Source organism: Eriocheir sinensis, unplaced genomic scaffold, assembly GCF_024679095.1.
Source record: "Eriocheir sinensis breed Jianghai 21 unplaced genomic scaffold, ASM2467909v1 Scaffold319, whole genome shotgun sequence".
NCBI lineage: Eukaryota > Metazoa > Arthropoda > Malacostraca > Decapoda > Varunidae > Eriocheir > Eriocheir sinensis.
The window spans coordinates 67,501-92,436 of NW_026111631.1; the positions used below are offsets into that span (position 1 = coordinate 67,501).

General features: G+C 45.3%; 1 protein-coding gene and 1 non-coding gene across 2 annotated transcripts; both read left to right on the forward strand.

Moving 5' to 3' along the window:
• Positions 1-650: 650 nt before the first annotated feature.
• Positions 651-22,019, forward strand: LOC126991675 (V-type proton ATPase subunit e-like). The gene is made up of 4 exons (XM_050850371.1): positions 651-1,342; positions 8,010-8,057; positions 9,908-9,995; positions 20,173-22,019. Exons 1-4 carry the CDS (start codon positions 1,269-1,271, stop codon positions 20,203-20,205), a joined length of 243 nt encoding a protein of 80 aa, XP_050706328.1. The 5' UTR covers positions 651-1,268; the 3' UTR covers positions 20,206-22,019.
• Positions 9,264-9,337, forward strand: Trnaa-cgc (transfer RNA alanine (anticodon CGC)). Its single transcript has one exon. It is a non-coding gene; the product is annotated as a tRNA-Ala (tRNA).
• Positions 22,020-24,936: the final 2,917 nt, after the last annotated feature.

Sequence of the window (24,936 nt, forward strand, 5' to 3'; positions counted from 1 at the left end):
GGGCACGGACGGCAGTCAGGCACTTAGCTACAAGATCACAGTCGGCAGGGGAGGAGGACACAAGTTCATGCAAGGCAGCCTGGCTATCAACAAACAAGTAGACATTTTCGTGCAAAGCTGCTACAGTGTATTTTTATTGATGTTTACAAGTTGATAAAAGTCAAAAGACGAGCAATACTTACCAAAATAAATAAGATGAAACTCAAATTAACCCCCAAAAAACACTAACGACGTTTTATTCATAATTTTTCGCCATTAGAGCGAATGCCGGGAAATCCAATATCCCCTAAAAACACATGAAAACACTTATCTAAGACAATTTAAACCCGCAAAAACAGTAAGCACATTTTCGTCAAGTATTTCCCGCCATTAAAACACAATTAAACACAAACTAGGGAAATAACAGGTCAGAGAAGAAGAAGAGGAAGGGAAGATGGCCGCTGCCGTGGCCAAGCAGTGTGAATGCAAGAAACTACAGGTGGTCTGAGTCCCGCAGAGCTTTCTGGAAAAGATGTGGTGTGCAAGAAATAGGGAATTGGAAGATTTGTAATGGATACTGCTTGTGTTGTTTTATTTTTACAGGGTGTGCCGATACGAAGGCCTGACTCTCCAACGGGTCACTGTACAGCAAGAGCAAGAGCAAGAGCAGCTGCCAGCTGATCGAGGCAGGAGGCACATAACTTTACCAACGGGGAGCCGCTCCGCCCTACTGCTTCATACCACTAACTGCTCCCACCACACAGCACCGAGGGACCAGAGAGTGCCACGAGAGCCACACAGAGCCACCAGAGGACCAGTGAGTGCCACGAGAGCCACACAGAGCCACCAGAGGACCAGTGAGTGCCACGAGAGCCACACAGAGCCACCAGAGGACCAGTGAGTGCCATGAGAGCCACACAGAGCCACCAGAGGACCAGAGAGTTCCACGAGAGCCACACAGAGCCACCAGAGGACCAGTGAGTGCCATGAGAGCCACACAGAGCCACCAGAGGACCGTCGAAGGCTACACGCACCAAATAATTGCGGAGTGCCAGTAGAACCCAGTGTGTAGGGGCGGTGTAGGGGCGAGGCTCGGCGAAGAGGAAGTAGAAGAAAACAAGAAGAAAAAGAGGAAGAAGAAGAAAAACGAAGAGCAAAAGAAGAAGAACAGGAAAAATAAAAAAAGGACCTGACACATACAAGTAAACGACACGTACAAGACAAACTGCGGCTATTTTGACCCCCCCCCCCCCCGTGAGTCCGTCTAGAGGGTCAGGTCAGAGGTCATCATGGGTGCCGACGCCGTGCCCATAGCAGTGATGACTGGTGGTGGGTGCAGTGATGCCAAGGGTCAGAACAAGGGGTGAGTGATGACTGGACTCACCACCATCATCACCATTGTCATCACCATCATCATTACCATTATCATCACCTTTATCATCACTTTCATCATCACCATTGTCATCACCACCATCACTACCATTATCATCATTACCACCATCATCACCACCATCAGTATCACCACTGTTATCATCACTTTCATCATCACCATTGTCATCACCATCATCACTACCATTATCATCACCACCACCATCACCACCATCAGTATCACCACTGTTATCATCACTTTCATCATCACCATTGTCATCACCATCATCATTACCATTATCATCACCACCACCATCACCACCATCAGTATCACCACTGTTATCATCACTTTCATCATTTCCATTGTCATTACCACCATCATTATTTCCATTATCATCACCACCACCATGAGTATCATCACATTATCATTATTATTGTTATATTGCTATGCATGGGTGTTCGGCCTTTTTAGCAGTATTTCTCTAGTCTTACACCCGCTGCCTCCCAGACTCACCAATAAGTCTGCAGGATAGATGGGTTCATTTACGTTTCCTCAGTTTGTCATTATACCTTTGCTAGATGAGTTTAGGTGACGGTGGGGGCTTCGTGGTGCAGTGGTTAGCACACTTGGCTCACAACCGAGAGAGCCCGGGTTTGATTCCTGGGCGGAGTGGAAAAATTTGGGCGGCTTTTCCAATACCCTACGCCCCTGTCCACCCAGCAGTGAATGGGTACCAGGTATTAATTGGGGGTTGTGTCCCGTCTCCTGGGATCTGTTCCCTTATATAATTCCTTCCCCTTCTGTCTCTCTCCGGCATATGACCACAGATGTTGTGCCGACTAAACCAAACTTTCCAAACGTTTCCATTTTGTACACTTGCAGAGGTATATAGCACACGCGTGCTCATGCCTGTTTAAGTGCGTGATCTTTGTGTTTTCAGCACTACAGTAATCCCTCGTTCATCGCAGGGGTTTGGTTCCAGAACCCCCCGCGATAGGCGAAAATCCGCGAAGTAGCGACCTTATATTTATTTTATTATTTTTATAATTTATATATTATATTTTATATATATTACTTATATAATCACGCATATCTCTGTGAATCTTGCCTCAGCCGTGTGAACAAGGTCACCCAACCACTAGTTTCTCGAGAGATTCAAAGTCGGCTACATTTCACGGGAAACTCATCGAAATTCTAGTCAGAAACTCGTCACCAACATATCGGTTACTCGTGTGGTCGGTAAGTTGTGGTCACAAGAAGAAGAAGAGCGTATCAGCTGTTCGGTTCAGTAGCTCTCCACGTGTTTATTCCAGCACCGCAAAGAGCTCCACCAAACTAGATAAGCTTGGAATAACTATTTTGAGCAAGTTTAGGACTTTAGTCTTGTTCAAGTGCAGTCATTGCCTCATCCTGTCTGGGTCCTCACTGCCAACTTCTCGAGCATTTAACGGCAGCAAGCTGTAACACACTCTCCATTTGTCCCCGAGCTAACCACTCACAAACCAACAAATGCTACGGTCGCTGAGCCAATCAGCGCCCAGGATACAGAACACAGTGCTCTGGTTGGTCGCCTCCCATCCATCGGCCAATAGTGTGCCCGTGTGTAGCTGCGTTTTACATACGTGCGAGTCTTTGTCTATGCATCTGCTGTGCGCTACGTATTTTATTTCAATTTAGTATTATTTTAACCCAGTAGCAGCAGGGATCATGATTCTTAATGGTCCCTCTAAGCAAGGAAAGTGAGAAAAAATCACCCCTCACACAAACCATTTCATAATATATATCAAAGCATTTGTGATCAGTTTATGCATCATCTATTTTGGGGGGTTAAAATCATGGGACAAATTTGGCCCGTCGGTGCTACACAGCAAAGCCACAAATTTGGCCCGTCGCTGCTACACAGCAAAGCCACAAATTTGGCCCGTCGCTGCTACACAGCAAAGCCACAAATTTGGCCCGTCGCTGCTACACAGCAAAGCCACAAATTTGGCCCGTCGCTGCTACACAGCAAAGCCACAAACTTGGCCCGTTGCTGCTACACAGCAAAGCCACAAATTTGGCCCGTCGCTGCTACACAGCAAAGCCACAAACTTGGCCCGTTGCTGCTACACAGCAAAGCCACAAACTTGGCCCGTTGCTGCTACACAGCAAAGCCACAAACTTGGCCCGTTGCTGCTACAGCACTGCCACAAACTTGGCCCGTTAACTGCTACACAGCAAAGCCACAAACTTGGCCCGTTGCTGCTACACAGCAAAGCCACAACTTGGCCCGTTGCTGCTACACAGCAAAGCCACAACTTGGCTGTTGCTGCTACACAGCAAAGCCACAAACTTGGCCCGTTAACGCTGCTACACAGCAAAGCCACAAACTTGGCCGTTGCTGCTACAGCAAAGCCACAAACTTGGCCCGTTGCTGCTACACAGCAAAGCCACAAACTTGGCCCGTTGCTGCTACACAGCAAAGCCACAAACTTGGCCCGTTGCTGCTACACAGCAAAGCCACAAACTTGGCCCGTTGCTGCTACACAGCAAAGCCACAAACTTGGCCCGTTGCTGCTACACAGCAAAGCCACCAACTTGCCCCGTTGCTGCTACAGCAAAGCCACAAACTTGGCCCGTTGCTGCTACAGCAAAGCCACAAACTTGGCCCGTTGCTGCTACACAGCAAAGCCACAACTTGCCCCTTTGCTGCAACCCAGCAAAGCCACAAACTTGGCCCGTTGCTGCTACACAGCAAAGCCACAAACTTGGCCCGTTGCTGCTACACAGCAAAGCCACAAACTTGGCCCGTTGCTGCTACACAGCAAAGCCACAAACTTGGCCCGTTGCTGCTACACAGCAAAGCACAAACTTGGCCCGTTGCTGCTACACAGCAAAGCCACAAACTTATTGTTACTACACAGCAAAGCCACAAACTTGGCCCGTTGCTGCTACACAGCAAAGCCACAAACTTGGCCCGTTGCTGCTACACAGCAAAGCCACAAACTTGGCCCGTTGCTACACAGCAAAGCCACAAACTTGGCCCGTTGCTACACAGCAAAGCCACAAACTTGGCCCGTTAACGCCACAAACCCGTTGCTGCTACACAGCAAAGCCACAAACTTGGCCTGTTACACAGCAAAGCCACAAACTTGGCCCGTTGCTGCTACACAGCAAAGCCACAAACTTGGCCCGTTGCTGCTACACAGCAAAGCCACAAACTTGGCCCGTTGCTGCTACACAGCAAAGCCACAAACTTGGCCCGTTGCTGCTACACAGCAAAGCCACAAACTTGGCCCGTTGCTGCTACACAGCAAAGCCACAAACTTACGTTACACAGCAAAGCCACAAACTTGGCCCGTTGCTGCTACACAGCAAAGCCACAAACTTGGCCCGTTGCTGCTACCGGGTTAATATGTTCTTATTAATACTTTCTTAATTTTTTTATATTGTTTACAATTTTTTTAGGCTAGGAAATGCTTCTTTTACTGCAAAAATAAGTAAAATAATAAATATATTAAAATACCTCTATACAGCAAAATCCCGCGATATAGCGAAAAATCCGCGAAACGAAACTAAATATTTACAATCTTAAAATCCGCGATACAGCGAGACCGCGATAAGTGAACCGCGATATGGCGAGGGACTACTGTATATTATTACTATGTTATTTATACAGTCATACCTCGGTTTATGAGTTCAATTCGTTCCGGAATTTTGCTTGCAAACCAAAATGTAGTGCTGACTTGCCTGATGGGTGAGCCTCCCATAGCTCACTCTGCCAGGGGGTCACCTCTTTGGCCGACTGGTTAAGGAGTGGCTCTCCCGTCTCGCTGGTCGCGGGTTTGATCCCCGGCGCCGGCAAACCTTTCCTTGTCTGGATTAATTTCTCGTGTGTTTCGGTACACACGGTGGCCGTGTGGGGGTGTAGTAAAGAGAAAATTCTGGCATTTCAAAAACACTCATCAACCAAAACGAATTTCCCCATTGAAATTAACCTGGTGGTGGTGGTAACAGCAGGGATCATGATTCTTAATGGTCCCTGTAAGCGAGAAAAATGAGAAAAAATCACCCTCACACAAACCATTTCATAATGTATATATCAAAGCATTTCTGATCAGATTATGTATCATCTACTTTGGGGGTTAAAATCATGGCACAAATTTGGCCCATCGCTGCTACACGGTTTAAGTGACCCAATTGATGCGTCCCATATCCCAAAAAATATTAACATAAAATCATATTACTTGTTATTCAATACAGAATAAATGTAATTTTACTAACAAACAGCAATGATAAATAATATAAATGATATAGTATGATAATATGAATATAAATGATATAGTATAATATATAAATAATATAGTAATAATATACTGCTGAAAACACAAAGATCACACACTAGACTGCCGAGTGGCTTAAAACTACCCACATGCTGTCCAGAAGACCACCTGTCAACCCGGACTCTAGATTCTAGGATTAAAATGAGCTCCGGGGGGCAGCATGAGCCAGTGCATGATGGCGCCACTATAAACACTTGCCTGCGTCACAACGGGCTGGGCCATACCATCAGACCCCTCCAAACAAGCCTACCGGCGTGAGGTGCTACCTTTGCAAGTGTACAATGCAGACTGAAAGGAACGCCACTGAGGCTTGCCCCCCCGGTCCTGTTGTGAGCATAGTATCCGCCATTCCTGTTTTCTCCTTTGCAGCACTATCTCTTTTAACCGTCTTTCTGGGGGACATTGTTAACCTGGTAGCAGCGGGGATCATGTTTCTTAATGGTCCCTCTAAGCGAGAAAAATGAGAAAAAATCATCCTCACACAAACCATTTCATAATATATATCAAAGCATTTGTGATCAGTTTATGCATCATCTATTTTTTGGGGTTTATATCATGGCACAAATTTGGCCCGTCGCTGCTACACGGTAAAGCCACAAATTTGGCCCGTCGCTGCTACACGGTAAAGCCACAAATTTGGCCCGTCGCTGCTTCACGGTAAAGCCACAAAGACCGCACACTGTAGGGTTGAAAATACTAAGATCGCACGCCAAAGCACAAATGCAATCGGACACGAGTGCACGGATATTATCTCTACGAGCTTACAACGCGGACCGAGACTAGGGTTGCCAACTTGCCACCCTTTCCTTAAAATACAGAATGCCATTTGTTCCGTATTTGGCTGTCTGAATGGTTAAGCAGATAAAATTCACTATTTTAAAACTAGTGAGTGCATTTTTTGGGGAACCACAAAACCAGTCCATAAAATTATGTTTGTCAAGTGTCATCGGGGGGCTTCCTGGTGCAGTGGTTAGCACACTCGGCTCACAACCGAGAGAGCCCGGGTTCGATTCCCAGGCGGAGTGGAAAAATTTGGGCGGCTTTTCCAATACCCTACGCCCCTGTCCACCCAGCAGTGAATGGGTACCAGATATTAATCGGGGATTGTGTCCCGTCTCCTGGGATCTGTTCCCTTTTCCTATAATTCCTTCCCCTTCTGTCTCTCTGGCATGTGACCACAGATGTTGCGCCGACTAAACCAAACTTTCCAACTGTTTCCTCCTCCTATAATTCCTTCCCCTTCTGTCTCTCTGGCATGTGACCACAGATGTTGCGCCGACTAAACCAAACTTTCCAACTTTCAAGTGTCGTCCTGAAATACGTGTAAAATTCGTTCTGTATTTTTCTGAGCTCAAGGTGGCAGCCCTGACTGAGACTATTCCCATTGTTCTCCTCTTTGAGCACTCTCGTCTTGCAGTGAGCAAAGGGAACACACGCTCACGTCTTCAACTTGTACAAAAAACCACGCCAGTCCTCGTTGAAAGACTGACTTAGTCGGCTAGGCTGACGTCACCAGATAGAGTCAGTCAATCGGCGTCCTCCCCTCCCCTTCATGAGCCGTCCACCGCCAAGGGTCTGTGGCACCGTTGTTAACGATTATTATTTGGGGTTTTTGGGTCGGAAGTCGGTTAATATAAGAGGCTGAGTAAGACAATCTGGCAACGTGGGTCTGTGGTACCCCCTCAGAGGGACGTACGCTCTTGACCCCGGTGGCCTCCAAATAGCCTGTGTCTTCCAGCACTTTCTAGCTCATTCTGGTCCTAAAATTTGGAAGTCTGTGCCAAATCACGTTCAACTATTACCAACATTGCATACATTTAAGAAACAGTATAAACAGTATATCCTTGCTCAGTATTGATAATCTAATCTAATAGCTAATGTATATAAGTGGATTATTATGTTCTATGAGGGGTGAATATGTATTATGTAATGAATTTTTTTTACAAACATGCCGCCCAAAACAAGATCTGCTTTAAATGGGCTGCTTACAAACTACTAAATTCATTTATCCTTGTTAAAAACCATAGTTTGTAGGCATAGTAAAGTGTTTCAAGTGTTTTGCCACCCTTGAGGTGGCGACAAATTTATAAAAAAAAACAACAAAAACAAACAAACACGTACTAACAGGCTGCTCATATACCAAGCCACCGCCAAGTGAAGGCATGTTTTGTGATCTTTTTTGCCCATAAATCAACACTCGTTAAACCAAGGACTATTATTATGATTATTATTATTATTATTATTATTATTATTATTATTATTATTATTATTATTATTATTATTATTATTATTGTTGTTGTTGTTGTTCAATGTTTGTTGACCGTTCTGTTTTGTTCCAGGGTGATCCAGGTGGTCTTGGTGATAACGGCCACCTCCTGCTGGCTATTGTAAGTGTGTGTGTGTGTGTGTGTGTGTGTGTGTGTGTGTGTGTGTATTTACCTAGTTGTAGTTTTACAGGCCTGGGCTTTACGCTGGTGTGGTCCCGTCTCTGTATCTACATTTATCCATCTTTTCCTTGAAGCTTTGCACACTCCTCGCCGATACTACATCCTCACTTAGTCTGTTCCAAACCTCAATATTTCTTTGTGGGAAGTGATATTTCTTTATGTCTCTCAAGCATCTTCCCTTCCTCAGTTTTTTACTGTGTCCTTTTGTGTTCCTGGTCGTAATTTCTTCTTTTAGTAGTAACTCCTCGTTGTCTACTTCTTCCATTTTGCTCAATAATTTATAGATTTGTATTAGGTCTCCCCTCTCTCTTCTATGTCCTAGTGTTGGTAGGTCCATTTCCTGTAGTCTCTCCTCGTATGTCAATCCCTCCAGCTCTGGAACCATTTTTGTTGCCATTCTTTGTATTCTTTCTAGTTACTTTATGTGTTTCTTCTTATGGGGAGACCACACTGCCTCTGCATATTCCAACTTTGGTCTGATCATAGTGGTAATTAATTTTTTCATCATATCCTTATCCATGTAATGAAATGCTAGTCCTATATTTCTCACCATGTTATACGTATCACCAAATATCCGCTTTACATGACTCTCTGGCTGTTTGTTATCTTGCATGATTATGTGTGTGTGTGTATTTACCTAGTTGTATTTACCTAGTTGTGACATACAGGAAAAGAGCTACTCTTGTGCTGTCCCGTCTCCATATCCTCTCTTATCCAACTTTTCCTTAAAATCCTGAATGTTTCTTGCACAAACCACCTCCTCCTCCAGTCCATTCCACAGCTCAATGCTTCTGTTTGGGAAGCTAAACTTTTTCACATCTCACCCTCAACTTCTTTCCATGTCCTCTCGTTTCTCTCTCGCTCCTCACACGCAGGTCCTCTCTGTCCAGATTCTTCACCCCACTCGTCACCCTGTACACCGCTATCAGGTCTCCTCTTTCTCTTCTTCTCTCCAGGGTTGTGAGCCCCATGCTATTGAGTCTGTGTGTCTGTGTATGTGTGTGTGTGTGGCTGTGTTTACCTGTCTGTACTTACCAAGTTGTATTGACCTAGTGTTAGTATGCATGGCCTGAGTCTCTCTAGACCTCCCTTCATTTCTCTTCACTGTGATAAGTGTTTGTTCAAACAGCTGTGTTGTACCAGGGGAGCCTCGTGGTGCAGTGGTTAGCACACTCGGCTCGCAACCGAGAGAGCCCGGGTTCGATCCCCGGGCGGAGTAGAAAAATTTGGGCAACTTTTCCGATACCCTACGCCCCTGTCCACCCAGCAGTGAATGGGTACCAGGTATTAATCGGGGGTTATGTCCCGTCTCTGGGATCTGTTCCCTTCTCCTATAATTCCTTCCCCTTCTGTCTCTCTCCGACATTTGACCACAGATGTTGCGCCGACTAAACAAAACTTTCCAACTTTCTGTGTTGTACCAGCCAGCAATGGACACAAAACTACAAACAAGTTGCTTCAAATTGGAAACTTCTCTGGCTTCAATAATTTATAAAACTCAGATTTCCTTCTCTACATTTGTCTTTGAATCTGTCAGCTGCCTGGAGGTTGCGCCGACTAAACCAAACTTTCCAACTTTCCCTGTTTCGCTCTTCTTCTTTTCCTTCTTGCGTACTCTCTCCTCCCTGATGTCGGTGATTGCAATGCAAAACTTAACAAAACACCTTCACTTTCAATCACACCATTCATCGACAGCCCCAAAACCTGCCCTCCTTGCCCTTCACAGCCCCAAAACCTGCCCTCCTTGACCCCTTCCCTGCTTCCTGCTCACCCCTGTCTCTGCCCCTCAGTTGGATGCTGGCGTATATGCACCAAATGAACCCGCTCATTGGGCCCCAGCTCCACAACACAACCATCATCGCCATACAGTACATTTGGGTAAGTGACTGGATACCTGCCTTAGTCTGGTAACACTGGATGATGTAATTCACCTCTTGGTTTGCTGCAGGAGTTCTGGGCATTTCCAGGAGTAGTTTTATGGCCCTGCTCGTAGTTTGACCCTTCCTCTGTACCATGAACCTAAGAAACACTCATTTGACAAGGCTTTCGTAGGAGTTTTGGGCATTTCCAGGAGCAGTTTTATGGCCCTGCTGGTAGTTTGACCCTTCCTCTGTACCATGAACCTAAGAAACACTCATTTGACAAGGCTTTCGTAGAAGTTCTGGGCATTTCCAGGAGTAGTTTTATGGCCCTGCTGGTAGTTTGACCCTTCCTCTGTACCATGAACCTAAGAAACACTCATTTGACAAGGCTTTCGTAGGAGTTCTGGGCATTTCCAGGAGTAGTTTTATGGCCCTGCTGGTAGTTTGACCTTCCTCTGTACCATGAACCTAAGAAACACTCATTTGACAAGGCTTTCGTAGGAGTTCTGGGCATTTCAGGAGTAGTTTTATGGCCCTGCTGGTAGTTTGACCCTTCCTCTGTACCATGAACCTAAGAAACACTCATTTGACAAGGCTTTTGTAGGAGTTCTGGGCATTTCCAGGAGTAGTTTAATGGCCCTGCTGGTAGTTTGACCCTTCCTCTGTACCATGAACCTAAGAAACACTCATTTGACAAGGCTTTCGTAGGAGTTCTGGGCATTTCCAGGAGTAGTTTTATGGCCCTGCTGGTAGTTTGACCCTTCCTCTGTACCATGAACCTAAGAAACACTCATTTGACAAGGCTTTCGTAGGAGTTCTGGGCATTTCAGGAGTAGTTTTATGGCCCTGCTGGTAGTTTGACCTTCCTCTGTACCATGAACCTAAGAAACACTCATTTGACAAGGCTTTCGTAGGAGTTCTGGGCATTTTCAGGAGTAGTTTTATGGCCCTGCTGGTAGTTTGACCCTTCCTCTGTACCATGAACCTAAGAAACACTCATTTGACAAGGCTTTCGTAGGAGTTCTGGGCATTTCCAGGAGTAGTTTTATGGCCCTGCTGGTAGTTTGACCCTTCCTCTGTACCATGAACCTAAGAAACACTCATTTGACAAGGCTTTCGTAGGAGTTCTGGGCATTTTCAGGAGTAGTTTTATGGCCCTGCTGGTAGTTTGACCCTTCCTCTGTACCATGAACCTAAGAAACACTCATTTGACAAGGCTTTCGTAGGAGTTCTGGGCATTTCCAGGAGTAGTTTTATGGCCCTGCTGGTAGTTTGACCCTTCCTCTGTACCATGAACCTAAGAAACACTCATTTGACAAGGCTTTCGTAGGAGTTCTGGGCATTTCAAGGAGTAGTGTTATGGCCCTGCTGGTAGTTTGACCCTTCCTCTGTACCATGAACCTAAGAAACACTCATTTGACAAGGCTTTCGTAGGAGTTCTGGGCATTTCCAGGAGTAGTTTTATGGCCCTGCTGGTAGTTTGACCCTTCCTCTGTACCATGAACCTAAGAAACACTCATTTGACAAGGCTTTCGTAGGAGTTCTGGGCATTTCCAGGAGTAGTTTAATGGCCCTGCTGGTAGTTTGACCCTTCCTCTGTGCCATGAACCTAAGAAACACTCATTTGACAAGGCTTTCGTAGGAGTTCTGGGCATTTCCAGGAGTAGTTTTATGGCCCTGCTGGTAGTTTGACCCTTCCTCTGTACCATGAACCTAAGAAACACTCATTTGACAAGGCTTTCGTAGGAGTTCTGGGCATTTTCAGGAGTAGTTTTATGGCCCTGCTGGTAGTTTGACCCTTCCTCTGTACCATGAACCTAAGAAACACTCATTTGACAAGGCTTTCGTAGGAGTTCTGGGCATTTCCAGGAGTAGTTTTATGGCCCTGCTGGTAGTTTGACCCTTCCTCTGTACCATGAACCTAAGAAACACTCATTTGACAAGGCTTTCGTAGGAGTTCTGGGCATTTCCAGGAGTAGTTTAATGGCCCTGCTGGTAGTTTGACCCTTCCTCTGTACCATGAACCTAAGAAACACTCATTTGACAAGGCTTTCGTAGGAGTTCTGGGCATTTTCAGGAGTAGTTTATGGCCCTGCTGGTAGTTTGACCCTTCCTCTGTACCATGAACCTAAGAAACACTCATTTGACAAGGCTTTCGTAGGAGTTCTGGGCATTTCAGGAGTAGTTTTATGGCCCTGCTGGTAGTTTGACCCTTCCTCTGTACCATGAACCTAAGAAACACTCATTTGACAAGGCTTTCGTAGGAGTTCTGGGCATTTCAGGAGTAGTTTTATGGCCCTGCTGGTAGTTTGACCCTTCCTCTGTACCATGAACCTAAGAAACACTCATTTGACAAGGCTTTCGTAGGAGTTCTGGGCATTTCAGGAGTAGTTTTATGGCCCTGCTGGTAGTTTGACCCTTCCTCTGTACCATGAACCTAAGAAACACTCATTTGACAAGGCTTTCGTAGGAGTTCTGGGCATTGCAGGAGTAGTTTTATGGCCCTGCTGGTAGTTTGACCCTTCCTCTGTGCCATGAACCTAAGAAACACTCATTTGACAAGGCTTTCGTAGGAGTTCTGGGCATTTCAGTAGTAGTTTTATGGCCCTGCTGGTAGTTTGACCCTTCCTCTGTACCATGAACCTAAGAAACACTCATTTGACAAGGCTTTCGTAGGAGTTCTGGGCATTTCCAGGAGTAGTTTATGGCCCTGCTGGTAGTTTGACCCTTCCTCTGTACCATGAACCTAAGAAACACTCATTTGACAAGGCTTTCGTAGGAGTTCTTGGCATTTCAGGAGTAGTTTTATGGCCCTGCTGGTAGTTTGAACCTAAGAAACACTCATTTGACAAGGCTTTCGTAGGAGTTCTGGGCATTTCCAGGAGTAGTTTTATGGCCCTGCTGGTAGTTTGACCCTTCCTCTGTACCATGAACCTAAGAAACACTCATTTGACAAGGCTTTCGTAGGAGTTCTGGGCATTTCCAGGAGTAGTTTTATGGCCCTGCTGGTAGTTTGACCCTTCCTCTGTACCATGAACCTAAGAAACACTCATTTGACAAGGCTTTCGTAGGAGTTCTGGGCATTTCCAGGAGTAGTTTTATGGCCCTGCTGGTAGTTTGACCCTTCCTCTGTACCATGAACCTAAGAAACACTCATTTGACAAGGCTTTCGTAGGAGTTCTGGGCATTTCCAGGAGTAGTTTAATGGCCCTGCTGGTAGTTTGACCCTTCCTCTGTACCATGAACCTAAGAAACACTCATTTGACAAGGCTTTCGTAGGAGTTCTGGGCATTTCCAGGAGTAGTTTAATGGCCCTGCTGGTAGTTTGACCCTTCCTCTGTACCATGAACCTAAGAAACACTCATTTGACAAGGCTTTCGTAGGAGTTCTGGGCATTTACAGGAGTAGTTTTATGGCCCTGCTGGTAGTTTTCCTCTGTACCATGAACCTAAGAAACACTCATTTGACAAGGCTTTCGTAGGAGTTCTGGGCATTTCCAGGAGTAGTTTTATGGCCCTGCTGGTAGTTTGACCCTTCCTCTGTACCATGAACCTAAGAAACACTCATTTGACAAGGCTTTCGTAGGAGTTCTGGGCATTTCCAGGAGTAGTTTTATGGCCCTGCTGGTAGTTTGACCCTTCCTCTGTACCATGAACCTAAGAAACACTCATTTGACAAGGCTTTCGTAGGAGTTCTGGGCATTTCCAGGAGTAGTTTTATGGCCCTGCTGGTAGTTTGACCCTTCCTCTGTACCATGAACCTAAGAAACACTCATTTGACAAGGCTTTCGTAGGAGTTCTGGGCATTTCAGGAGTAGTTTTATGGCCCTGCTGGTAGTTTGACCCTTCCTCTGTACCATGAACCTAAGAAACACTCATTTGACAAGGCTTTCGTAGGAGTTCTGGGCATTTCAGGAGTAGTTTTATGGCCCTGCTGGTAGTTTGACCTTCCTTTGTAGCATGAACCTAAGAAACACTCATTTGACAAGGCTTTCGTAGGAGTTCTGGGCATTTCCAGGAGTAGTTTAATGGCCCTGCTGGTAGTTTGACCTTCCTCTGTACCATGAACCTAAGAAACACTCATTTGACAAGGCTTTCGTAGGAGTTCTGGGCATTTCAAGGAGTAGTTTAATGGCCCTGCTGGTAGTTTGACCCTTCCTCTGTACCATGAACCTAAGAAACACTCATTTGACAAGGCTTTCGTAGGAGTTCTGGGCATTTCCAGGAGTAGTTTAATGGCCCTGCTGGTAGTTTGACCCTTCCTCTGTACCATGAACCTAAGAAACACTCATTTGACAAGGCTTTCGTAGGAGTTCTGGGCATTTCCAGGAGTAGTTTTATGGCCCTGCTGGTAGTTTGACCCTTCCTCTGTACCATGAACCTAAGAAACACTCATTTGACAAGGCTTTCGTAGGAGTTCTGGGCATTTCCAGGAGTAGTTTAATGGCCCTGCTGGTAGTTTGACCCTTCCTCTATGCCATGAACCTAAGAAACACTCATTTGACAAGGCTTTCGTAGGAGTTCTGGGCATTTCCAGGAGTAGTTTTATGGCCCTGCTGGTAGTTTGACCCTTCCTCTGTACCATGAACCTAAGAAACACTCATTTGACAAGGCTTTCGTAGGAGTTCTGGGCATTTCCAGGAGTAGTTTTATGGCCCTGCTGGTAGTTTGAACCTAAGAAACACTCATTTGACAAGGCTTTCGTAGGAGTTCTGGGCATTTCCAGGAGTAGTTTTATGGCCCTGCTGGTAGTTTGACCCTTCCTCTGTACCATGAACCTAAGAAACACTCATTTGACAAGGCTTTCGTAGGAGTTCTGGGCATTTCTAGGAGTAGTTTTATGGCCCTGCTGGTAGTTTGACCCTTCCTCTGTGCCATGAACCTAAGAAACACTCATTTGACAAGGCTTTCGTAGGAGTTCTGGGCATTTACAGGAGTAGTTTTATGGCCCTGCTGGTAGTTTGACCCTTCCTCTGTACCATGAACCTAAGAAACACTCATTTGACAAGGCTTTCGTAGGAGTTCTGGGCATTTCCAGGAGTAGTTTTATGGCCCTGCTGGTAGTTTGACCCTTCCTCTGTACCATGAACCTAAGAAACACTCATTTGACAAGGCTTTCGTAGGAGTTCTGGGCATTTCCAGGAGTAGTTTTATGGCCCTGCTGGTAGTTTGACCCTTCCTCTGTACCATGAACCTAAGAAACACTCATTTGACAAGGCTTTCGTAGGAGTTCTGGGCATTTCCAGGAGTAGTTTTATGGCCCTGCTGGTAGTTTGACCCTTCCTCTGTACCATGAACCTAAGAAACACTCATTTGACAAGGCTTTCGTAGGAGTTCTGGGCATTTCCAGGAGTAGTTTAATGGCCCTGCTGGTAGTTTTCCTCTGTACCATGAACCTAAGAAACACTCATTTGACAAGGCTTTCGTAGGAGTTCTGGGCATTTCCAGGAGTAGTTTTATGGCCCTGCTGGTAGTTTGACCCTTCCTCTGTACCATGAACCTAAGAAACACTCATTTGACAAGGCTTTCGTAGGAGTTCTGGGCATTTCCAGGAGTAGTTTTATGGCCCTGCTGGTAGTTTGACCCTTCCTCTGTACCATGAACCTAAGAAACACTCATTTGACAAGGCTTTCGTAGGAGTTCTGGGCATTTCCAGGAGTAGTTTTATGGCCCTGCTGGTAGTTTGACCCTTCCTCTGTGCCATGAACCTAAGAAACACTCATTTGACAAGGCTTTCGTAGGAGTTCTGGGCATTTTCAGGAGTAGTTTTATGGCCCTGCTGGTAGTTTGACCCTTCCTCTGTACCATGAACCTAAGAAACACTCATTTGACAAGGCTTTCGTAGGAGTTCTGGGCATTTCAATGAGTAGTTTTATGGCCCTGCTGGTAGTTTGACCCTTCCTCTGTACCATGAACCTAAGAAACACTCATTTGACAAGGCTTTCGTAGGAGTTCTGGGCATTTCCAGGAGTAGTTTTATGGCCCTGCTGGTAGTTTGACCCTTCCTCTGTACCATGAACCTAAGAAACACTCATTTGACAAGGCTTTCGTAGGAGTTCTGGGCATTTCCAGGAGAATTATTATGGCCCTGCTGGTAGTTTGACCCTTCCTCTGTACCATGAACCTAAGAAACACTCATTTGACAAGGCTTTCGTAGGAGTTCTGGGCATTTCCAGGAGTAGTTTTATGGCCCTGCTGGTAGTTTGACCCTTCCTCTGTACCATGAACCTAAGAAACACTCATTTGACAAGGCTTTCGTAGGAGTTCTGGGCATTTCCAGGAGTAGTTTTATGGCCCTGCTGGTAGTTTGAACCTAAGAAACACTCATTTGACAAGGCTTTCGTAGGAGTTCTGGGCATTTCCAGGAGTAGTTTTATGGCCCTGCTGGTAGTTTGACCCTTCCTCTGTACCATGAACCTAAGAAACACTCATTTGACAAGGCTTTCGTAGGAGTTCTGGGCATTTCCAGGAGTAGTTTTATGGCCCTGCTGGTAGTTTGACCCTTCCTCTGTACCATGAACCTAAGAAACACTCATTTGACAAGGCTTTCGTAGGAGTTCTGGGCATTTCCAGGAGTAGTTTTATGGCCCTGCTGGTAGTTTGACCCTTCCTCTGTACCATGAACCTAAGAAACACTCATTTGACAAGGCTTTCGTAGGAGTTCTGGGCATTTCAGGAGTAGTTTTATGGCCCTGCTGGTAGTTTGAACCTAAGAAACACTCATTTGACAAGGCTTTCGTAGGAGTTCTGGGCATTTCCAGGAGTAGTTTTATGGCCCTGCTGGTAGTTTGACCCTTCCTCTGTACCATGAACCTAAGAAACACTCATTTGACAAGGCTTTCGTAGGAGTTCTGGGCATTTCCAGGAGTAGTTTTATGGCCCTGCTGGTAGTTTGACCCTTCCTCTGTACCATGAACCTAAGAAACACTCATTTGACAAGGCTTTCGTAGGAGTTCTGGGCATTTCAGGAGTAGTTTTATGGCCCTGCTGGTAGTTTGACCCTTCCTCTGTACCATGAACCTAAGAAACACTCATTTGACAAGGCTTTCGTAGGAGTTCTGGGCATTTCCAGGAGTAGTTTTATGGCCCTGCTGGTAGTTTGACCCTCCTGTACCATGAACCTAAGAAACACTCATTTGACAAGGCTTTCGTAGGAGTTCTGGGCATTTCAGGAGTAGTTTTATGGCCCTGCTGGTAGTTTGACCCTTCCTCTGTACCATGAACCTAAGAAACACTCATTTGACAAGGCTTTCGTAGGAGTTCTGGGCATTTCAGGAGTAGTTTTATGGCCCTGCTGGTAGTTTGACCCTTCCTCTGTACCATGAACCTAAGAAACACTCATTTGACAAGGCTTTCGTAGGAGTTCTGGGCATTTCCAGGAGTAGTTTTATGGCCCTGCTGGTAGTTTGACCCTTCCTCTGTACCATGAACCTAAGAAACACTCATTTGACAAGGCTTTCGTAGGAGTTCTGGGCATTTCAGGAGTAGTTTATGGCCCTGCTGGTAGTTTGACCCTTCCTCTGTACCATGAACCTAAGAAACACTCATTTGACAAGGCTTTCGTAGGAGTTCTGAGCATTTCAGGTGTACTTTTATGGCCCTGGTGGTAGTTTGACCCTTCCTCTGTACCATGAACCTAAGAAACAATCATTTGACAAAGCTCTCGTAGGAGTTTTGGGCATTTCCAGGGGTAGTTAAATGACCCTGGTGGTAGTCTGACCCTCCTGTACCATGAACCTAAGAAACACTCATTTGACAAAGCTCTCGTAGGAGTTTTGGGCATTTCCAGGGGTAGTTTTATGGCCCTGCTGGTAGTTTGACCCTTCCTCTGTACCATGAACCTAAGAAACACTCATTTGACAAGGCTTTCGTAGGAGTTCTGGGCATTTCCAGGAGTAGTTTTATGGCCCTGCTGGTAGTTTGACCCTTCCTCTGTACCATGAACCTAAGAAACACTCATTTGACAAGGCTTTCGTAGGAGTTCTGGGCATTTCCAGGAGTAGTTTAATGGCCCTGCTGGTAGTTTGACCCTTCCTCTGTACCATGAACCTAAGAAACACTCATTTGACAAGGCTTTCGTAGGAGTTCTGGGCATTTCCAGGAGTAGTTTTATGGCCCTGCTGGTAGTTTGAACCTTCCTATTTTCCATGAACCTAAGAAACACTCATTTGACAAGGCTTTCGTAGGAGTTCTGGGCATTTCCAGGAGTAGTTTAATGGCCCTGCTGGTAGTTTGACCCTTCCTCTGTACCATGAACCTAAGAAACACTCATTTGACAAGGCTTTCGTAGGAGTTCTAGGCATTTCCAGGAGTAGTTTTATATCCCTGCTGGTAGTTTGACCCTTCCTCTGTAGCATGAACCTAAGAAACGCTCATTTGACTAGGCTTACGTAGGAGTTCTGGGCATTTCCAGTAGTTTTATGGCCCTGCTGGTAGTTTGACCCTTCCTCTGTACCATGAACCTAAGAAACACTCATTTGACAAGGCTTTCGTAGGAGTTCTGGGCATTTCAGGAGTAGTTTTATGGCCCTGCTGGTAGTTTGACCTTCCTCTGTACCATGAACCTAAGAAACACTCATTTGACAAGGCTTTCGTAGGAGTTCTGGGCATTTCAGGAGTAGTTTTATGGCCCTGCTGGTAGTTTGACCTTCCTCTGTACCATGAACCTAAGAAACACTCATTTGACAAGGCTTTCGTAGGAGTTCTGGGCATTTCCAGGAGTAGTTTTATGGCCCTGCTGGTAGTTTGACCCTTCCTCTGTACCATGAACCTAAGAAACACTCATTTGACAAGGCTTTCGTAGGAGTTCTGGGCATTTCCAGGAGTAGTTTTATGGCCCTGCTGGTAGTTTGACCCTTCCTCTGTACCATGAACCTAAGAAACACTCATTTGACAAGGCTTTCGTAGGAGTTCTGGGCATTTCCAGGAGTAGTTTTATGGCCCTGCTGGTAGTTTGACCCTTCCTCTGTGCCATGAACCTAAGAAACACTCGTTAGAACCCAATTGATCCCCTCTTTGACCTTTAGAAATAGCTGGTGTGAGAACCAAAAGTGTGTTATAATACTGACCTTAGAGTGTAAAGTTAACTGTTGTGTGCTGTTATGTGTGTTAAGGCGGCTTTACACCTGGCAATTCCTGGCCGGCAATACAGCCGCAACGATCTAGCAGCTAGACCGGCTGTGTGCACTCGGGACCAAGTACGTTCACACGCGGGAGGAGCCGCCATCAAGACGTAAACTGCTAGCAAATGCAAGGGCATCCCAGACACCCCAAAAGGCTACTACTGCCATATCTTAAAACCACAATGAGTTTGGTCCATTAGCCTAATATTGTAAAAATACTTTAAGTAAGCGAGTTTTACCTTCAGTAGTGCTGATTGATTGATTGTTCATTGTTGCATGTAACAACAAAGGAGAAGGGAGGAACATGCCATCCCAGGCATTGTGATTATATAACACACGGAAATAATCGTTCCTTAATTACCTCCTTCGATATCTCGCAAAGAGACAAACATTTCTGGTAATGTTGCTGCCACTCTCTCAAAAGTTGTTTTGCGTAGACTCAGCTTCTCGTACAGCTTATCTTGTGGCTCCCACAAGTACCTATGCTGCCTCACTTCTTCTAGCAATGCCACCTCGGCCTCCTGGCTCCAAACCTTGTTGTCTGTATCTGTCATTTCTTGTTTTATTGGCGCCGACATGTTGTACTCAGCCGCCAGTCGGCAACACAAGGCGGACGCGCTCAGCTGCAGAAAACTTGCCGCGAGAAGGACTCCCAGACCCAGACCCAGACCCAGACCAAAAATGCAGCCGCGCCCGTATTGCGACTAGGAATTGCCAGGTGTAAAGCCGCCTTTAGAGGAGGAGGATGTTCTGGATGGCCGAGAAAAAAAAATAGATAAAAATAATGCTTCAGAATTCATGAGTACATTTGGATGATACAAAAAATAAAGTCCATATTAATTAACACCAATATGAAAGAAAAAAAAAATCAGTAAAAAACTAACTAACTAACTAACTAAATAAATAAACAACAACACTACTCTATTTAGGAGCAGTAAGTAGCAGGCTTTTTCTTCATTATTTCTTTCTTTTTCTTCTTATGTCCTTGCACTGTCTCCTCTGCTGTAAAAAAGGTCACAGGCCAAGATAGTTTTCCAATTGCTGAAGTTGCTCATTCATTCTTTATTTACAGGATGAAACCCTAAAACTTCCCGCGCGTGAGTGACGACCCAGCCGTCTGCCGCACCCTGCCACCATCGCCAAGCCCTCGGGGACACTAACTGCCATGTTGCGTGACGGTGTGGCTCTCAGGGCGGTGGCTGTGTTGAGGAGACGCTGCTGGTGGTGGTGGTGACCTGTTGGTGGGCATGGTCAGCTCTTTACACAGCCCGTCAACTGGCTCTGGGTATTCATCTGTTGTCTCCGCATGCTAAATTTATCCCGAGCCCAAATTACATAACATCATTTTCTATTTCTTTTCTGCTGTATTGGCTTCTATAGTGGTGGTGGTGGTGGTCTGGCACTCTCTACATTTCCCGTCAACTGGCTCTGGGCATTCATCCATAGGCGCCGTATGCTAAACCCATTCAAGATGAGAGTTTCGAGACGCCTCTTCGCCTGAAATTGACCTCTCTTTTGCCCTCTTGATCGTTCTTTCTTCTTTTTCCCTTTATTTTCTTGTCATAAATAAATCCGTAAAAAAGAACAGCAAGGTCAACTGCTTACCAAACTCTCACTCTGCCCAAAACTTATCCTTTCTGCCTTTCCTCTCTTCCTAAAACTCCTCTTCCATTCCCTAAATTCATCATCACCATCATCATCATCTTGTTATAAATAAATCGGTTAAAAAGAATGGCAAGGTCGACTGCTTATCAGACCCTCACTCGACTCAAAACTTCATCCTTTCTGCCTTTCTTCTCTTCCTAAAACTCCTCTTCCATTCCCTAAATTATCCTAAAAATTGAAAAGAGGAAAAAAAACTCAGCCAGAAGTCCGTCCCCTCTTCCACTGCAGTAGGACATGGGGCCATATCCTCAAACCCTTTGGCTGCCCAGCATGTCTTTCCTAGGAGTTTTGGGCATTTCCAGGGGTCGATTGATGGCCCTGGTGGTAGTTTGACCCTTCTTCTGTGTTATGATTGTGAAAAAGCACTCATGAAAACCCGACTGATCTCTTTTTTGACCCTTGGAAATAGTTGAATACCGACCCCGATTGCTTAGGTGACATAAGGGGGAGTAGCCGTGAACATTACCTTGGAGTGTGGGTGATGGAGGGGCCAGGCTCATGGGACCAGTTTAGTGTTTGGTGACTATGATAACTTAGTGTACAGTGACGGGCATTCCTGTAGTGTAGAGATTGTGCGTGTGTGAAGTGTCTGGTGGTGTGTGGCGCTATACGAGGGTCCGAGGGAACATGGTCTTTTAAATGCCACCTTTCCAGCCAGACACGTGCCTTTCTTTGGGTTTTCAGAGGCTGTGTTATGTCAAGTTTTGGGTATAACTTTTTAACAGTGAGTCGGATAAGGGTGTTGATTTGGCAAAGCGTGTGTCAGACCTTGCTCTATGCACAAAACAAGTCCCATTGGTCTCAAATTCATAAATCCATTGAAATAACGCCTCCATTTACTGCATTTCTGTTTAGGGATCTCATAATGTGCCCCTGAACCCCCTACACAGACACGCACATATGCTCACAAACGTCCCATCGCCCCCAAGCTCATAAATCCCATTGAACTAAAGCCTCCATTTGGCTCAATTTTCTTAGCTACTTGTCTGGCATTAAATAGAGGGTCTGCTAAGGGCCTTTGAGGAATAGTCACAGGTTTTTGGGAAGAATTTCTAGGCGCGATTTCCTTGCTTAAATCCCTTGGCGTTGACCGGACCATGCCGCCGACAGCCTCTAGTATAGCATGTCCTCGTCCGGGTGTGATAATAGAGTATACTTAACCAGGCGTGGGGCGACAGGGGAGCGTACTTACTGATAGATTATGGCATTCACGAGCCTCTCCGTCATCGCACGCCTCATACATATATATATATATATATATATATATATATATATATATATATATATATATATATATATATATATATATATATATATATATATATATATATATATATATATATATATATATATATATATATATATATATATATATATATATATATATATATATATATATATATATATATATATATATATATATATATATATATATATATATATATATATATATATATATATATATATATATATATATATATATATATATATATATATATATATATATATATATATATATATATATATATATATATATATATATATGTGTGTGTGTGTGTGTGTGTGTGTGTGTGTATGTGGGGGGGGTTAAAGAACGGCTTTGTACTTTCCCTTCCCTCCTCTTCTCCTCCTCCTCTTCCTCTTCTTCTGTTTCTTTCTGCTCTTCTTCCTTATCCCTTTTCTTCCTCCTCTTCCTCTTCCTTCAATTCCTCTTCCTTTCCCTTCCCTCCCCTTTCTCCCTTTTCCTCCTCCTCTTCCTCTTCTTCAGTCTTCCTCCTCCTCTTCCTTATTCCTTCCTTCTCCTTCTCCCTTTTCCTCCTCCTCCTCCTCCTCTTCTTCAACTTCCTCCTCCTCCTCCTTCTCCATCTTCTCCCCCCCTCTTTATCTCTCCCTCCCTTCTCCCTTCCGTCTCCTCCTCCTCTTGCTATCAACTTGTTTCCGATGACATTTAAAAGGTCACCGTCAAGGGTCATAGCCATATTTTTAAGCCCTGAACGGGAAGAAACACAAAGGACTTCAAAGGTGTTTCCGTTCGTCGAGCTCCGTTGGTTCGACAGTGATTTTGATTATGTCGTCATCGTCGCGTCTTCCAGTCTCTTGTAACATTAGAAGGACCAGAGTCATCGCCGGCTCTTGTCTTGTCTCTTGAGCCCCACCCCACCTTCTTACCCTCCCTCTCTTTCTCTATGCTAACATTAAACTCCCTTCCAACTTCTTCACTTGGCTCAGATTTTGTTGTCCCTTGAACCTCACCCCACCTTCTTACCCTCCCAGTCTCTCTCTATGCTAACATTAAACTCCCTTCCAACTTCCTCACTTGGCTCAGATTGTGTTGTCCCTTGAGCCCCACCCCACCTTCTTACCCTCTCCCTCTCTCTCTCTCTCTCTCTATGCTAACATTAAACTCACTTCCAACTTCCTCACTTGGCTCAGATTGTGTTGTCCCTTGAGCCCCACCCCACCCTCTCCCCCTCTCTCTCTCTCTCTCTCTCTCTCTCTCTCTCTCTCTCTATGCTAACATTAAACTCCCTTCCAACTTCCTCACTTGGCTGTCCCTTGAGCCCCACCCCACCTTCTTACCTCTCTCTCTCTCTCTCTCTCTCTCTCTCTCTCTCTCTCTCTCTCTCTCTCTCTCTCTCTCTCTCTCTCTCTCTCTCTCTCTCTCTCTCTCTCTCTCTCTCTCTCTCTCTCTCTCTCTCTCTCTCTCTCTCTCTCTCTCTCTCTCTCTCTATGCTAACATTAAACTCCCTTCCAACTTCCTCACTTGGCTCAGATTGTGTTGTCCCTTGAGCCCCACCCCACCTTCTTACCCTCTCCCCCTCTCTCTCTCTCTCTCTCTCTCTCTCTCTCTCTCTAACATTAAACTCCTTCCAACTTCCTCACTTGGCTCAGATTGTGTTGTCCCTTGAGCCCCACCCCACCTTTTCTTACCCTCACCCCCCCTCTCTCTCTCTCTCTAAACACTAACATGAACTTCCTCACTTGGCTCAGATTTTGTTGTCCCTTGAACCTCACCCCACCTTCTTACCCTCCCTCTCTCCCTTTCTCTCTCTACACTAACATGAACCTCACATCCAACTTCTTCATTCAGCCCAAATCGCCTTGTCCGTATAAGAAAACCACTAATATTTTGACCCGGGTAGTTCAGGGTGTTGTGTGAGCTTGCAATGATGGGAGAGACTCTTACATTGAATAAGGCAGAGTCCGTATATTCATTGGTAAGTAAACAACGTGTGTGTGTGTGTGTGTGCTGACATGATACAAGACTGGCCATAGAATCAAACACCATAGAATCTGCATTGCCAGCTATAGAATCAATGTTGTCTGTAGCCTTGAACTTGCATCACCCACAACACCAGACAGGACCAGGTGGAGAGGTGGAGTTAGGGCATTAGAAGGGGCAGGATGAAGCACACTAACTCCAGACAGAGAACCAGGTGGAGAGATGGAATTAGAACCTTTACTGGGGCAGGATGAAGCACACTAACACCAGACAGAGAACCAGGTGGAGAGATGGAATTAGAACCTTTGTTGGAGCAGGATGGAGCACACTAACACCAGACAGAACCAGGTGGAGAGATGGAATTAGAACCTTTACCGGGGCAGGATTGAGCACACTAACACCAGTAACAACTTACACTAACTCCAGGCAAATATACCTTATGGATGTGGGTGTGTTGATGGGTCAAATCATCTATGTATAAAAAAAAATCATTAGTATTTTGAGCTGAATGTTGAATGTTATGGTTTTATGTCATGATTCAGATTGACGTCTGTATAAAAAACAACACATATCTTAGACTCAATTTTTCTTAAGGATGTTCATGGCTCAGATTGTCTTCTTATGCAGGATAGATTTTCACGGCTGTCACTCTGTGTTGTGTTGAGTTTTCCTTTTTTTCATCTTCCTCTTTCTCCTCTTCTTCTGCCTCTTCCTCCTCTTCTTCTTTCTCTTCCTTCTCCTCTTCTTTTCCTTCTCCTCCTCTTCTTCTTCTTTCTCTTCCTCCTCCTCCTTCTCCTCTTCTTTTCCTCCTCCTCCTCTTCTCCTCCTCTTCCTCCTCCTCCTTCTCCATTTTCCTCCTCCTCTTTCTCCTCCTCTACTTTTCTCTTCCTCCTCCTCCTCCTCCCTCCTTTTCCTCCTCAGTGACCTCAGGGTAGGGGCATGGGCTGA